The 17947-nt window shown below is 39.0% G+C and overlaps 1 protein-coding gene across 1 annotated transcript; it reads right to left on the reverse strand.

Annotated features, from left to right (window-relative positions):
- Positions 1 to 1438: 1438 nt before the first annotated feature.
- On the reverse strand, positions 1439 to 16480 carry CLTRN (collectrin, amino acid transport regulator). The gene is made up of 3 exons (XM_034649634.1): positions 16373 to 16480; positions 11453 to 11647; positions 1439 to 2256 (listed from the first exon to the last, which is right to left on the reverse strand). The coding sequence occupies exons 2-3, from the start codon at positions 11644 to 11646 to the stop codon at positions 2100 to 2102; spliced, it is 351 nt and encodes a 116-aa protein (XP_034505525.1). The 5' UTR covers position 11647; positions 16373 to 16480; the 3' UTR covers positions 1439 to 2099.
- Positions 16481 to 17947: the final 1467 nt, after the last annotated feature.

Consider the following 17947-nt stretch of genomic DNA (forward strand, 5'->3'; position numbering starts at 1 on the left):
TGCTTCTCCCTCTCCCCCTGCCTGTGCTCTCTCTGTCAAATAAATAAATAAAATCTTTTTTTTTTAAAAAAAAGCATCTATGTTAGGAACCAACAGGATCAAGTTTATATTTTGGATATTCATTCAAGCTACATTAGAGTCAGTGGACTGGAGAGTGTATGGTGGATATCCTCGGGGTCTACCAGGCCCCCTCTTCAAGGCCCATGTACCCATCCCCAGCTTCTGGAAACAGTGGCTTTTGAAGGCTCACAGCTGATTCCTTCCATAGGAGTTGCCCCCAGCCATAGGGAACTACCTTTTCCAAGAGCAGACCCTCTCCCAGAGAGCACCCATGGCCATGACTGGCTAACACGGAGATACAAAGGCCCAGTCACCTTATCTCAGTCAGGGACAACCTCAGCTCCTAAGCTTCTTGAAGGATTGCCTGAAGCCTGTTGTGATCATGTTGCTGGTCACTTCTCCTCTGCCTAATCCTACTCTATTAGTTTTCTATTGCTGCGAAACACCTTACTGCAAACTCACTGGCTTAAAAAAACACACATTTATCATCTCACAGTGTCCATGGGTCAGGAGCCTGGGCACATCTTAACTGGGTCCTCTACTCAGGCTGCATAGTGTGGACCAGATGGCATTCTCATCTGGAGACAGTCTGACTGGGGAAAAATCCACTTTCGAGCTCACTCTAGTTGTTGACAGAGTTCATTTCCTTGTGGTTGAAGGACTAAGAACCTCAGCTTCTGGGTGGCTGTTGGTCAGAGGCTGTCTTCAGAGCTGAGAGGACACCAACAATTCCTAGACACTGCTCACAGTCTCTTTCACGTAGGCTTTCCCAACATGGTCACTTACTTAAGCCAGCAAGGAGAATATCTAGAACAAGTCTGCTAGCAAGACAGACTCAAACAAAATATAAAGTAAATGCAGGAGTAACATCTCTTCATCTTTGCTTATTCCATGCAGAAGCAAGTCACAGGTCCCATCCTCACTCAAGGGGAGGGGTTACATAAAGGTGTGAACATTAGGAGATGGCAGACATCTTAGAGTATATTTGCCACACCTGCCTTCCTCACTTCTTACAGGTGTATCTCCTGAGAGCACTCCCCGGTAAACCTTCTGCCTGCAATTACCCATCTTGGAGTCCATATCTGGGGAGTAACAATGGGGCAGGAAAGGGAGTTAGAAACTGTTGCTGTAACATCAACTATGGATGATAGCAGTAGGAGACTGAGCTGCAAATTTTCTTTCTATTCATAAATGTATAATAATTTATTATTAGAAATTAGAATAGTCATGGCCTATCTGGAAGTAAAATGAAGTCTACAAACTACAAGATGTCTTCAAGCAAGGATACACACAACAAAAATAATTACACGTAACTAACAAAAATCAGGCTTACTAATTTCCACAGTATGAAAATAAATCTCAGGCAACAGTCACATAATTAAAAAGAGATGATTAGCACTTTATTAAATTCACAGAGATTGTACTTTTACAAATTGCAGAAATAGTCAACCAATAGGGCTGCCTTATTAGAATGATAGAGAATAAGCATTGGTATGATAACAGGATCAAATTCCACCTTGTGTATTGACACTCCCATTTTCATCATTCATATCCCATTTACAATCATATTTTATTCTTGCTTAGTCACATACAGAGTGATAGAAACAATATTCAAAAAGGATCCATTTTCAAAGATTTTTACACCACATATGGGTGTTCTTCACTGGAAAAATCTCTCTCCATAAGTCTTCAAAGTGTGAAAAAAAAAAATATATATATATGTTCTGGTCTGACCTTATTTTCGGAAATCCTTAACACTAATGCACTTTTAAACCAATAACTAAAGACACCATATGACTACACTTATACATTGTGCTGTCAAAGAAATATTTTGGAATATTTTGAGTAGTCAACAGTTTATGATTCCGATGGTCTTCATGGATATAAATGATGGCCTTTTACTTTCATGCACACGCAAAATTTCTCAGAAAAGAAGAATGGTGAAAAAAAATAGATGATCTGCCCTTGATAATTTATAATGCTCAGCAGTTGCACAGAAACAAGTGTTGAGTTTCTTGAGGAAGCAAAACAGCAGCCCTTCAGAGAGGGGTGAGCCGCTCATCCTCTGTCATGAAGGCATCATTAATGTGCCCTCCCTTCGTGTCCAGAGGATCGCAGGCGATGCCGTTCTCAATTGTGATCATGTTTTCACACTTATCTTCAGTGTCATCCACTTCAGATGGTCCCTTGCTCTTCCTAAATGCACATAAAAAGAATGATTGGGGTCTAGAAGAAGAAAGCCTGGTCTTCTGTATAAACATGGAGAGCAAGAGAAGGAAGAGGAAACTTAGAATGATGAAATAATTGATGACATTCTGTATTTTCAAATAAATTGCAAAGATCATAAAGAGCTAATGAGGTGAAAAGTTGCTACAAGATAAGAAGTCTGCATGGATGATATATAATATTGATCAGAACAAGTGGTTTTATTTGGAATACTAAATATATATGAATATGTATATGAGTGAATATATACATTTATATGAATTAGTGTATTAGTATACACACATATACACATATACATTCACATACACAAATTGCATTAAGGAATGTGAAGAAAATGTATGGTAACTTGGCAAGTTAAAAAATTTAGCTCTAGGAAAACAACAAAAATGGAATTTTAAAAAAGTACTAAATTCCTCTCACAGGATTTGACAAATAGTCCGCAAATGTTGAGTGAAGATCAAATTGAAATGAGATATCAGGAAGCAAACACATTCCTTTGTAGAAAAGAAGTAACCATTATAAACTGCAGGTTTCACTGCTCCGTTCTATTCGTTACAAAATGGTTGTCTTCATTTGTAAGTTGGGTTTTTGGAACTCAGAACACATTTTACTAATTATATTACAACTCATGGCTAAAATTCCAGGTCATTAAAAAAAGAAAAAGAAAAACCCCACCTCTATATGACAGTATAAATCTTTGAGTTTTTCATTCTCAGATTCTTTGTAGACTCTGCTAGCCCCACCCTTAATATTTCCTTGGAGTGTGGGACGCTGTAGCCTTGAATTCAAAGGGTCTTCCTGTCTTTTGTGAAGGACCGAGACACTGAGCCAATTGTGCTTGATAACAAGAGATTAAAGATGAGGCATCATGGAGGCAAGATTTTGGGCATGAGGCTCCCAGACTTGCCAGAGATTCTTTTGTCTCAGGAATCTGTGGAAACTTCAAAGAGGCAGACCTGAATGGATCACACTGCTGGAATGGTGGGCATTGCTGTGGTGACCAGGATGGACTGGACTCCCACCACTATGGAAATTCCTTAGAACCTTCGTGAATCTCTGGTGAATGAGGAGGTGGTAAAGATGCCCCTGTGATGACTGAGGTGGAGTTTCCTATTAGTCCTGCATGAGAGTCCATTTTAATGTGCTTTAAAGAATATGGTGGAGGAAGGGAGAGAAAAGAAAGAGCTCTTATTTACAAAGGAATGACAACTATTATAGAAAGAGTAACAGAAATAGAAAATCACCAATATAATAATAATTGATTCTGATGAGGCTCATCAATGGATATCAACCACTGAGTAAGAGATGATTTGAGAACAGGGTATTCACACAGTCTCAGTCTATCACCCCCACAAGCAAGGTACTGATTATAGAGATATTTGTATTTTGTCAAGGAAGAAATCTGGTGAACATCACCAACAATGAGACAAATTGACAAGTATCTCCAGATATGATGCAGTGAGATTTTATTTCTTTCTTTCTAAAATTCTGTGTTCTGTGTTCCTACCCCGCCTCACCACCATTTTTTTTTTTTACCTGAATCTCTCAGAAGGAAGTAGTCAGACAAGTCCAAATTTTAAAATATGTTTTGGTGGGCAATATACCCATACAAATTTTTTAATATTTTATAAAACAGCTGATCTGGACTCAGCACAGAGTAGGCACTCAAGTGATGTACTTAGAGTTGGATGGACAGACACATGGATAGTTGGCTAGCTAGACAGACGGATGGATGGATCAATAAATGTAGATCAATGGCTGGTTGGCTGAATGATAAATTAATGGATGGATGGACTACTGCTGTAGGCAAAGTTACTCAGCCAGTAGCCCAGGGTGGATCTTGAATGGGTTCCACAAGAAAGAAAAATAAGGAAGGAAGGAAGGAAGGAAGGAAGGAAGGAAGGAAGGAAGGAAAGAAAGAAAGAAAGAAAGAAAGAAAGAAAGAAAAAAAGAAAAAACAGAGAAAGATGAATATATACACGCATAATATTTCTTGTACCTCTTGTATTATTGCTTTTCCAAATGAATGGAGGAAAATACTTGTTTTCCTACCCTAGGAATTAGGAGCTAGTATAGATTTTGCCAGGCTTTGCTGATGGTTTACTAGATAATTCCAAATAGCTGAGGTTCATTAAGAAAGGTAAAGTATCATTCAATACTGTAGATCCCACTGTCATCGCTTGAAAGTATTTTGCCATTATATATATGTCACTGTCAGGTGTCACAATTTATCACTACAGGCCTAATGCTGGGTTAGAAGTTCGGGGTTCCTAGCCCAGAGACCTAGGAAAGGATAAGCTGCTGTGTTTTTCCATCCTCAGGGTGAAGACACTCTACTGGCCATTCTAAGCTTCAGCCATCAGCAATTAGGGCAGGTTGGGGTGAGCACAGTTTCATGTGATGAGAAGGTCCTACAGCCAGGTGAAATCACCTACTAGAGGACTAGAATACTTTGCCCCCCCCTCCTGTGGACAGGAGCATTGTTTTCTTCCATGTACCCCAGAAGGCAAATGCAATTGACATTCTATAATCATCAATCATATCATTTCCATTCACAGTACCCAACATTCATTGAATAACTATGTTTTGAGTAACTACTTTGTGTTTAAACAGACACAGTCCTTGTCCTAAAGTGAAAAGAAAGGACTTAATAATAGGGGGAAACTCCAAATTTCTCTCATCCTCCCTCCCATTTTTTATGGATTATAAAAAAGAGGAGTGATGTTTCAGTAGGGATGAAGCCCCAGTAAAAAAATGTATATTTATAAATTATCATCGAAAAATGTCTAGTTCATGCAATTTCCCCTACACTCACTCCTCACTGGGCTTGGAGTGAATAAGAATTCTCCACAACAATAAATACATTTTAAACAGTCAAATCTTACTCTAAAATTTGTGTATACAAGTATGAAATTCATATTACAAAAATCTCAGTGGATGGAGCATTCTAAACTAGGTGGCAATGCAATGGGAGTCTTAGAAATGGACACTGCCAGTGTCTTATTTGCTAGTTCCCTCAGTTCAGAAAGTGTTTTTATCAAGTTAGATGAAAAATCACAGAGAGCTGGACACATGCAGATCACTGCAAGGAATCTCACCTTCCTCTCCCAACCATAAAGGAGAACTAATCCATTAGGCCTCACAAAGGAATGGGGAAGAACTGAAAAGAAAGATGCAAGCAGACAAGGACAAGTTTGTCTTCTTTAGAAGAAGGATTTCTCAACCAAAAAGATTCTGAGCAAAATGGCTGTGGAAATGTATCTAATGGAGCTGTGCCAGTGACAAATTAGGTACATATTCTGCCATTGTGACCTTAGATCCAGTTGTTCAGAGTCTTGGCATTGCCGGGCTTCACAAACTGCAGTGTCAGTAACGTGCTGGCTGGACATGATAAGTAGCTCAAAGGTTATCTAACAATAATACGGCACTTTGTCACATTTCATAGTATGTACTATAATAAACTGATTCACTGCCTTTGCATTGCTCTTACTAACAATAATAAAACTTAACTATGCTTCTGGATCGTTCTGATTTGATGTTCTGCTAAAAACATGAATTCTTTTTCCTAAAAAATAAAATTGAGTGTTAATGACTTCCGCTGTTCTTGCAATGTCCGGCAGTTCAGGAAGATTTTTCATTTTTTTTTAAAGATTTTATTTATTTATTTGACAGAGAGAGAGACAGTCAGCGAGAGAGGGAACACAAGCAGGGGGAGTGGGAGAGGAAGAAGCAGGCTCATAGCGGAGGAGCCTGATGTGGGGCTCGATCCCATAACGCCGGGATCACGCCCTGAGCTGAAGGCAGACGCTTAACCGCTGTGCCACCCAGGCGCCCCAGGAAGATTTTTTTTAAAAAAGTAACTAAAATACCTGAAACTAGTTCTTCAAAACCTTGAGAGTAGATACTTCTCATAAATCCAGAGAGAAGAGGGGCAACAGAGGGGACAAAAACAATACCAGGTGACTCTCAGGGCTAAGGGGTGTTGAGGAGCAGGGTGTACTCCAAATCAAGTAGTGGCAGGGCGCCTGGGTGGCTCAGGTGCTTAGGCATCTGCATTCAGCTCAGGTCGTGGTCCCGGGGGTCCTGGGATGGAGCCCTGAGTTGGGCTCCTTGTTTAGCAGGGAACCTGCTTCTCCCTCTCTCTAGGCTGCTCCCCTTGCTTGTGCTCTCTCTCTCTCGCCAATAAATAAATAAGTAAATAAATAAATAAAATCTTTAAAAAAAAAAAGATAAAGTAGTGGTGGCTGAAAGCACAAAGAATATTTCGGTCTCCCTTCAAACAAGATAGGGCTGAGGAGCCAAGGCCCAAGGATAGCCAGAAAAACAACAAAGGATAGACAAATATGATTTTGAAACAGAGCAGAATTAATTATTGGGGAATGAGGCCTATCCTCATAATCAGTATGGATGCTTCCTGGGGAAAATGTCAGTGTTACTGGAATGATTTCAGTGGGCATTGCACTCCAGTCAGATTGATGGGCTTTGGGATCCAGCCTATCTGGTTTTAAATACGGTTACTACTAACTTTCTGACCATGTGACTATAGGCAGGTTGCTTTATGTCTGCCATGTGGTAGTGATAATAATAATAATTAGTATCTACTACATGACAGAAACCAGACAAAGTGCTTTGTATACATCATCTCATTTAATTGCTATTGCAATATTATAAAGATTTTATTATTATTCCCGTTTTTCTTTCTTTCTTTTTTTTTTTTTTTACAAAAGACTTTATTTATTTGAGAGAGGGAGCACAGAGGGAGAGGGAGAAGCAGACTCCTTGCTGAGCAGAGAGCCCAACATGAGGCTTGATCCCAAGACCCTGAGATCATGCCCTAAGCCGAAGGCAGATGCTTAACCAACTGAGCCACCCAGGTGCCCGTTATTATCCCTGTTTTTCAAATGAAGGAGCTAAAACTCAACTATGTAAAGCAGCTTATCTTTGAGAATGGAACAAGACTGGTGAAACCAGTGGACCTATAATTCTACTTAATCTCCCCAGGCTTCACTCAAAACCCACATTTGATTCCTATTGAGTATGTACATTTAAGAACAGAGAAGGAAAACAATTATTAGCTCTAACATTTCTGATTTTATTTACACATCTATTTTTAAGACTACTGCCTTAATTAAAACTCTAAAAGAATGTGAAATTTCAGTATATGAAAATGTTGGCTGAGCCCCATCCCCTTGTGTGAAAACCAGAATTTGTAGAAATCTAAATGTATTTCTGCTTACTGCTGACCTTATGGGAATAGAAATAAAACCAGAAATAAGCCAAATGAATTTACTAATGACTCTGCTCAACTGTGACCATTAGCTAGGATTCAATGTCCTGAGTCCTTAACCTGGCTTTGTTACCAAGTGCAAGACTATAATCTCCTTGTAGGAAAGGACCATCCATGTTATCTGTGTATATATCTTCCCTGATAAATACTAGAGCTTCCATTACAGAATGGATGGTCAATAAAGGCATAAGATATTTTTTACCTCTTTTGGGCCTTGGCTTCTGGAGAGATGAATTTAGAGCACTTTCCAGTGTATAAAGCACTTGTGTGTATTCTCTAACTTTGTCTTCTCATAATCATAACTATTTAAGAAAATATTATTATCCTCATTTTCCATATGTGATCTGCTCAAGATCACTCAGCTAATAAGCACCAGGGCCTGAGACTGGAACCCAAAACCAAGAGTATCGATCCAGTGCTTTTTCTACTAAAACACACATCACATCAAGTGCATCACCATTGTCATTGTCACATCATCATCACCATCACAACCATCGTCGTCATCATCATTATCATCATCATAAAGCTGACCAGAGAACTAAAACATCTACTTGTGGGCTGGCACTAGACACAGATCTAGTACAGACATCATTGTGAAGTATATGCCGTTCATCATGGGTACCTGCCCACCTACCCAGATGCTTAATTGTTTCCCAAAAGTTAAAAAAAAAATAATTTTCCAACTTTTTTTCCTTTGACAAGTCTCTCATTTCCACAAACTGCTATTCCCAACTAGATGGTAATAGAAAAGCAACTTCCTCAAATTATTTCACAAGGAGGTGGCATTTGTAATGGTGTGCTGAAGCTGGCTGGTATAGGCTTGCAAGAGGTCATTGTTAAATATTCAGAAATTTCATACTTGGTAGTAAATCAACAAATGCTACAAATTGGGATATTTTTTAAGAAAGCTGGTTAACCAGTTCAACACTATTATAGTAAACAGTAACTCTAATAAGATCACTTTTTAAAATAGTGTTTGTTAACTAATAAAATCCCAAACAATTTGCCATTGAACTGGAAAATTTTTTATAATATCATGTCAATTTCTGGATGAAAACGAGATCCCTTTTCAGTATCTCCTAGTCACAGAAATGGGTTAAGCTGATCTTGGATAATAATACTGTTTATTTAGTGCATGCTATATTCTAGGTACTTTATACATATTTATCCCATCCAATCCTCACGGAAGCCCTATGAGACATTATCTTCTTACTACAGATGGAGAAACAGTCCCATGGAAATTGGATGACTCGACCAAGGTCATTTGGCTAAAGGGTATAGCTGGTGTTTGAGTTCACCTAATTTGGCTTCCAGTGACTGCATGCTTTACAGCCAGCAGCTATGAATAATCAATGTAATGCTGTTACTGACAAGTAAATGCTTTTCTTGAGAAATTTCCTCAACAGTAAGTTTCAATATGCATATGTCATAGATGACAGTGGCACACTTCTCCACAGAAGCAAAATGGTAACTGAGATGACCCTGCAGACTCTGCTGGCTTTCTAAGTTTAAGATTTTGTATCATACAAACTATGTTCATTAATATCTAATGTATGGATTGAATTGTTGAGCAAACCTTTGTCTTCCTCAGCACTAAAGGCATTGGGGGCAACTCCAGCCTTTTCCATGGTTGGAAAGGGCTTTCATCACCATTACCAGGGCTCTCCCCACTCCAGACTGCACCCTCTCCACACCTTTGAAGAAATACTTTGCCCAAGAGAAGCCCACAACAGATTGTATAAAACACAACAAATCAATTTATCTTCAGAAGGTTGTCATAACTGTCCCGACTCTATTTGCCAATTAGTGATGCTCTCCAGGTTTACACAAGAGATTTGTCTATCTGTTTTCCTAGTCTGAACACAAAATGAATTTGCGAAGGCAAGGTTGTGACAACAGCCTCACTTCTCCCGGGCAACAGATTATGATGCTACACACCCAATTATTATATTACTGCAGAACCTGCTCAGCAGGAAAGAGATAGCACAAGCTGGAAGACCAGTAAATGGCAGGATAATAAAATAACAGTAACAGCTAACACTTATTGAGTGCTCACCGTGGGCCAGGCACCACTCTAAGCACACCACTGCATTAACTCTTTTTATCCCACCAAGTTCATTATTTCCGGTATACCTCGCTGTCACTCTAGCAAAGTTTTCTCTGCACAGGCCACAAAAAAAGATTTAACCAACTTGACACTAGCACTGCAAACTATATTCTCCTAAGCTTGGGTTCCCTGACTCATTGCCTATGCTTCCTGATATGCATAGAGTTAATGGATTACATACAAGAGCAGAATCTACGATACAAATACTTTGAATCTAAGCAGTATGTCTCACCTTCAATCCTTCTAACTCCTACAGTATATTGTGCTAGTGAGAAAACTGGGAACCAAGGAGATGAAGTGAATTTTAGAGGTTATGATCCTTAAAACCACAGAATCACAGCATTCTAGGATTAATATGTAACTTTAAAATATTAAACATAAGTAGTCAAATCTTGCAAGGGAAACTTTCTTAATATTAAAAAAAAAAAACTGAAAACAAAACAAATTGACAATTTGTACCAAGGCTCTTTGCACTGCATGTCATGCCAAGATGAAGAAAATCAGGCAAGTGCAACTTGATTTTAATCTTTGAGTTTAAGTTGGGGACTAGACAATAAATCTCATTTATTCCAGAGCATTTCATTTATCATCTCTGAAAAAAAGTTATAAAGGCCAACATTTGAAATGATTCCCTTCTGCTTGTAACTAGAGTGAGACATATGTTAACTAGAAAACCTCCAGAGAAACATCTAGTTGAACCCACACTTGGCCAAACTCATCCCACATGTCTGTGTGGGCATCGACCCTTCTGAAAACCAATGTATGTCCTTGTGATTCCCACTTACCAGAACTCCTCTTCCTCGGTATCAGGCGAGAAGGTTTTAGAAGAATCAAATTGTCTAGTGAAGAGTAAGGACTCTCCCCACTTCCCCTCTGGATCAGAAGTACTTGTAAACAATATTTTCTCCTTTCATCATGCTGAAAAATCCTATCATCCTCTCCTCCTGTCCCACTACCTTAGTAACTTTCCCACTGGTCTGAAATTCTTCCTTGAAGTAACTGCAATAATTTAGACAGCAAAGTTTGTAGGTGCCCCAGAATCCAGATAAAGGAACTCAGGGAGTAGGAATCTCCAAATTGGAAGCTCTCAAACTAAGTGAATTAGAATAACCTAGATATTCATTAAAATCCATCCCCTTCACCGATTATAATTTAGAAAGTCTGCAGTAGGGCAAAGTAACCTGTATTTTAAACAAGTGTTCCAGGTGATTCTGATGCAAGGTATTGATTCAAAGTTCACTTCGAGGAACATGATTCCATATAATACTATAGACACTAGAGGGACAAGCAATTGTTGAAAGGAGGGAAGTATAGAATCACAAGAGTATCTGGGACACGATGGTGGCTGTAGGCACTGGGCCAAGAAAAGGCAAGCCAAGCCAGGGCTGCATGGAAAGAACTGTGGAACTGCTGGCATTTGGAGGTAGAGGACTATTAAAGATTAACTCTGCCTACCCAAAAAGTCTGCTTAGCTTTGTACATCTAACTTTAAAAAGCGTATTACAGATATTAAAATCAATTAGTGATATGAAATATTCATATGATGTAGAATAAAGAAATAGATAGTAATGGAAGTAGTCATAGTAAGGGACACTGGACTCTAAAAAGTCTCTAAACACAAGAGCCTACATGATATTTTGATAATCACCAATATTTTCAAAGTTTCAGATTTAAGGCATTATCTTCAGCTTGGGGAAAATCCTCTCTTTAATTTTCCAAGTCATGAGGAAATAGGAAAATCCTCCCTAAATCACTCCGTTTAAGTATCTTACCTTCTACGTTGCCGGATTCCTGATAAAATCAACAGCATGACTGCCACTATGACGATACAAAATATCACACTGAATATAATAATCCAGATGGGCACAGATGGGTCAGTGGGTGGTGCAAGAGTGGAAGGAATTTTTAAAAATTCCAGGGTCTGGTCATTCAAAAAGAAGGCATTGTTGATCCGGTTCCTATTCATTCTACAATATAATGATGATTAAAAACAAACAAGAGAGGAAAAAAATTAGAAACAGAAGGTACAGACCTATCTCTCCATGATTACAATTATCTCTATAAACAGAGCATCCCTGTAGCAAGGGACCTCAGGTTGACTAGACAGTTTGACGGGGGCAATCATGTTGTGGTACTTTTTCCATAGCAGTGCTGGCTGCTACAGAAAGGCTCACCTACTGCCCTCCATAGTTGGGAATGTCCTGGAAGTAACCAGAAGTCATGAGCTTCAAGCTCTGCCCACCATGTTTTATTTCCAGAAAGGTAGCATCTAGACTAAGATGACACAACTCTAAGGTGGCTTACACAAATACCAACAGCCGGAAGAGGTAAAATTATGTGTAAAAAAGTGGGTGATAAACATAAGAAAAAAAAAACAGGAATAAAAAAGAAAACATGAAGCCAGGAGCAGCTGCAAATCCATCAATTTGATTTTTTTCATTAATTCAATAAACATTTGCTGATAACTTATCAAGTACCAGGTAACGGTGCTAAGTGCTGGAGATACAAAGTGAAATGAAAATACCAAGGCACTTATAGTCTAGTACAGTCTAGAAGGATGGAACATCAGTCCCTCCACAATCACAGTGCAGTGCAAAATGTTCCATGAGAGAGGTAAATATGGCCACGATAGGAGGCAGCGGAGGGCCAAGTACACCATATTGAGAAGTCAGGGCTGCTTTCCTGAGAAAGCAACTTTTGAGCTGTGTTTCAAGGGACACATAGAAATTCTTGAGACCAAAGTGTGTATTGAGCACGGGAATGGAGACAATGGTATAGTAAATTTGTTCAGGAAACTACAAGTTTCATATGACTAAAGTCACTGGTGCTTGAGTAGTCCAAAAATCTAGAAAAATATCAAGGTAAATGAATTACTCTTCCTGGGGAAAATCTGCACTTTTGGTGGTGGCAGCAGTTAGGGAGGGGTTGATAGCAAAGACTTATTTGAATAAGTGAATTTCTAACTGGAATTTGTAAACTATACGAGGAGATTTCTTGGGGATATCGTATGGCCTTTACTGAATTCACACGAGACAAGCTGACTTCATCTACCTCTAGAGCAGCAGTGGAAAATACATATATAATGTGAGCTTCATGTGTGACTTCAAATTCTCTAGGAAGTACATTTTAAGGAAACGTAAAAAGAAACAGGTGAAATTATTTTAATATTTTAAAGTAGGCTCCACACCCAACATGGGGCTTGAACTCACAGCCCTGAGATCAAGAGTCGCATGGTCTACTGACCAGGCCAGCCAGGCACCCCGAGACTATTTTAATAATTTTTTTGCCTAATATATCCAGAAAAATACAATTTCAACCTGCAATCAATATTGAGTTGGTTTGCATTTTATTCTGTACTCAATCTTTGCAATCTGATGTGCACTTTACACTTAGGGCGTATCTAATCTTATACTAGCTACATTTCAAGGGGTCAATAGCCACATATAGGGGGTGACTACCATCCTGGACAGTGCAGGTCTTGAATTTGACAGAAATGGCTTGAGAATCTCTGCAGATCAGCACTAGGCTATCAGGAAAGACCTTCTTTAGCAAATAAAAAATCTATGTTGAGGCATGATTATTCACGAATGTGAAAAAGAATCCCAGCCAGATAATCTATAGCAGGGGATAATGCCAATGTAATTTTTTATCATAATACCCTCTAGTTCCACCCATGTCATTGCAAATGGCAAGATTTCATTCTTTTTGATGGCTGAGTAATATTCCAGTGTGTGTGTGTGTGTGTGTGTGTGTGTGTGTGTGTGTGAGTGAACTCTTTTTTATCCATTCATCTGTTGATGGACATCTGGGCTCTTTCTATATTTTGGTTATTGTCAAACTATGGAAAGTCTGCTTTTTATCACCTATCATTGATAATCTGGGAATACAAACCTCTTTACAAAATAATGAACCCCACTACTAAGGTATAACTCAGAGTAAAATGAGAAGTTTCTCAGTATTCTCACTCTTTCTACCTTGTTAGTGAACACTTTGCTGTTTTTTTGCTTCTCAGGCTGATTAGAAGTTCTAGATCACTACAGACTAAATCTCCAACCACCACTGAAATCCCCAATAGGTGTCAATCACATGGGTATCTTCCAGCCAAGATTGGCCTAATAGGGCCAGGCCCTCATAACAGAGCTAAAACAGACACCTTAGAACTGGTGAGTCATTCCCTCAAGCAATCCCATAGGTGTGCACGCTCTGGGGAGAGGAAAAAACACCACTGGATGTGATGAAAGTATGCCTGGGTTCAAGTCCTCACTCTTCATTTTTTTAGTGTGGTGGCCTCAGCAAATCGATTAGTCTCCCTGAGTCTCAATTCCCTCATTTATAAACCAGGGATAATAATAATCACGCAGGGGCGCTTGGGTGGCTCAGCTGGTTAAGCATCTGCCTTCAGCTCAGGTCACAATCCCGGAGTCCCAGGATTGAACCCTGTAACAGGCTCTCTGCTCAGTGGGAAGCCTGCTTCTCCCTCTGTCCCTCATTTCTCTTTCTCTCTCTCTCAGATAAATAAATGAAATCTTTTAAAAAAATAATTACTCAAAGTGATTGGTGTTGGCATTAAATGCCACAGATGTGCAGGAACACGCTTTACAGCAGAAAGGGTTGTACAAATATGAAGTGGAACCAGCAACTCCACAGATTCTTCAGCCTTGAAATCCCTGTTATCCGCCCACTAGCTGCCATACCCTTGCTTTTCATGCTATCCTTCCTTCTTGTTATCATTCTCTTTATTTTCATACAATCCTGATGAGACCTATTCCTGACATAAATTCTCATTCTCTCGGCCAACCTCACCCCCTAAGTAGCTTCTCCTGCTAGGACCTTTGACGGAGACACTTTGCTGTGGACATATTCACCCGCATCCTCCACCTTCACCCCCAACACTCACTCTCCTCCCTCACAGCCTGCTTTCACCATAGTGCCTGCATTTCCTTGTAGCCCTCCCAGATCATGGGGAAGGCTTGAATAAAATTCCTTTTCATGTGAAATACAGTGTCCCTAATTCTTATTCCCTGAGTGGTGGGTCTTAACAATATTTTTTAGTGGCAAAAGTACAGGAACAATGTAGTTCAAACCTTTTTGTTAAAGCAGATTAAATAATTTCCCTCTAGTATAGATCCTCAAGGCCTTTGCTTCGGCAAGGGAAATGGATGATTGTTCACACAAAAACCTTTGGCATTAATTAGATACTCATTATCTTAAATGTTAATATTTTACAGAGAGCAAATGAGTTCTTATACTAGATATTTCTCCTTGGTAAAGAGAATAATGTGTATTTTGGTAACTTGTAAGTCTGTTGTGAGGGTGAGTTACTTTGTTTCATTCGTTCTTTTTCCAGAAATAGTTTATTTTCTGAACTCATTTTCCAATATACCTTTGCCCAACATTAATCATTTGAGGGATGCAAAGTTTACATGCATAATGTACACATTGATTGAAGTAAAAACAAATTGCATCCTTCTTTGAAGTCAAGAATACACTTCACTTTTGCAAGTTTGTTATGATCACAAGGAGAGGCAGAGAGGAACTCTCAGGAAAAACTGTAAAATTTGAAATGGGTAAAAAATATTACTGAGTATCTGGTGAATACACCTTTCTGGACAATTTATACCTTCTATTTGTCTTTGAGTTATTTTGCAGATCTGTAAGTGGTAGAGAACTGACATAATATAAATGATTCTTGTTCAAAGAAAATCAAGTGAATTGTTGTCTGGTAGAATATGATTGATCGCTACCTGATGGATAGAATGGTGCATCTTTTTGTAAATGAACATCACCATTCCTTGATTCCCATAGATGCATGGTTCCTTGAAGTCTCCTTTGAACTGGTTTTACCATTTTACTGGTTCCCTCATTAATTAACAAGACAATAAAATCTTTAGTGGCATTTTTTTTTAATTTGTATGAGAGTCATGCTTTTACCTTGTTTTCAAAAAGTATCTTTTAAAGGCAAAGACTGTACATTAACTAATGAAGCTAAGTCCTTAGAGACCCAAGAAATGAGAATATTTTTAATTGGTTTTTAACTAAAAGTCAAAGGTATGACTTGTCCTTCAAAATACCTTACACTTATTAACTCATTTAACCTTCTCAACAGCTCTGAGAGAGAGGTTCCATAACTATTCCCGTTTTATAGATTATAAGAGGATAACAAAGTGAGGGGAAGTAACTTGTCTGTAATCAAGAGACAAAACCAGAATTTAAAACCTAGCATTTGGCCTCCAGAATCCATGTGATGAACCATCAAACAACAGCACCGTACAAGGTGTTCTTGCTGAAAGACGACAGCACTAAACATTCATAGCTAATATTTAAACCAGGGTTTCTCAGCCACAGCACGCTTGACATTTGGGGTTGAATAATTCTTTGTTCTGAGGGGCTGTCCTGTGCATAGGATTTTAGCAGCACCCCTAACTTCTGTCTATTCAACCCCCCCCCACCTCAATTGTGACAACAAAAATGTCTCTAGACATTACCAAATATCTCCTTGGAGGCAAAATTGTCCCTGGATGAGAAACACTGATCCAAACTAATCCCTAATACAAACTAACAAAATTAAATCTCTCACATATTAATAAATAAATCATTGTGAGGCAGAGAGAGAATTCTTCAAAATTTATGAAAACAGTCAAATCAATCAACAAGCTGATATACCAGTAGAAGACATATTTAGTGGTGATTACCTTATGGCTGACTGTATCTCAACAGCAGGAAGGGTGTGATTTTTTGAAGGATCTGTAACCACAAACCAGAATGACACCCGCTGGGTTACATTGCAAAGCAGGACGTGAGAAATTCTGCAGATGATGGGGAAAAAAAATAAATAAGCGAATAATGACTAATTCCATTAGGACATCCGCTCTGGTGTTATTACCATCTTAAAAGGTGTCTTAGTTATGAATGAAGTCATTTCTACCATTTTAAGAAATGCCTTATTAAGAAGAAAATAACATAGGAAACTTCCTTTGTTTCAAAATCAGATACTTAGGGATCATTCTTTAAATAAGAATCTACCAAAATGAAAAAATAACAAAAAGTAACAGTAGAGAGTGTTAAGGATGTCATTCTCCATCACCTGTTAGCTGACAGCACCCCTGATTCTCCAACACTGGGCTTCTTTCTGAACCAAAGATGCCTTTGGTGTTTCCTCATCAAGCTCTTTTTAGTCTCATTCAGCCTTCCACATCTCAGATTCAGACAAATCAGTTGCCACCCCTTGGTCCAATACTTGCTTGCTGTGTTGGCCACACTGCCGTCCCTCTCCCACTTCAGCAGTGGAGCGGACGCAATACGAGACCTCCAAGCTGAAGTGCTATCATCAATTTACTAGCAGCCTTTAAACACTGTTTCTGCAATTACCTGCTTACCAACTGTCAACTGGGATTGTGCCACACCACTCTGTACACATACATTACCAGTAGAAATGACAGGGAAGAAATGACATTCGTGTTCAGATTGGAGGCAATTACATATGAATGCATGAAAGATATAAAGGTTGAAAATTACAGGAGTGTCCACATAAATCAATGCTGTCAGAGCTAAAACATAAATTATGAATGGCATTTACCATTTTCCTAAGAGCAAAATTGCTAGAAGTGACATTAGTAACCATTCTGGAAGATCAAAGCACACATCCCCTTTACCAATAAACGTAAATTGCTCTTCCTTTAAAAGAGCATTCAAGTGCATGATGCTCATTTTTACAATAATGAAGAAGGAGAGTGCCATCCTGTAGATTTTCTGTAATTTTCAGGAACCACATTTCCATATGCTACCTGGATGGGGTCAGAACCGTACCCACATCAGAAACACTTATAAACCTCCTCCAAAGTGTCAAGGTCCTGAAAACCAAGGCAGACCAAGTCCATGAAAACCAAAGGAAGATGGAGAAGCTGTCTCCATCGCCAGAGTGATCACTGAAGAGGCCTAGATTCTGGAACAGAGGAAGGGCATCAGGGGAAAAGCAAAGGGGTCTGAAACATTCCTTAGTTTAATAATATTGAAATCGTGACAATTCCTTAATTTTGATTTATCTATTGTGGTTATTTAATATAATAGCATTAGGGAAGCGGGTGAAGGGTCGAGAGCAGTTTCTCAAACTCAGCACTATTAACATTTCAGGCCGGGTAAGTGTTACTTGGGGGAGGCTGTCTATTCTTTTGTAGCATGTGTACCACATCCCCAGCCTCTACACGCTCGAGGCTAGTAGCACGTCCAACTGTAAACCAGAGTACCTCCAGACAGTTCGAAATATCCTC

This window comes from Ailuropoda melanoleuca, chromosome X (assembly GCF_002007445.2).
Source record: "Ailuropoda melanoleuca isolate Jingjing chromosome X, ASM200744v2, whole genome shotgun sequence".
In the NCBI taxonomy this organism is placed as follows: Eukaryota; Metazoa; Chordata; class Mammalia; order Carnivora; family Ursidae; genus Ailuropoda; species Ailuropoda melanoleuca.

Excerpts from the sequence above, each read along its gene's own strand:
- CLTRN (XM_034649634.1), bottom strand. The coding sequence starts at position 11,646 with ATGAATAGGAACCGGATCAACAATGCCTTCTTTTTGAATGACCAGACC. Across the intron at positions 2,257-11,452 it reads GGAATCCGGCAACGTAGAAG|GAAGAGCAAGGGACCATCTG; the intron begins GTAAGATACTTA and ends ATGTGCATTTAG.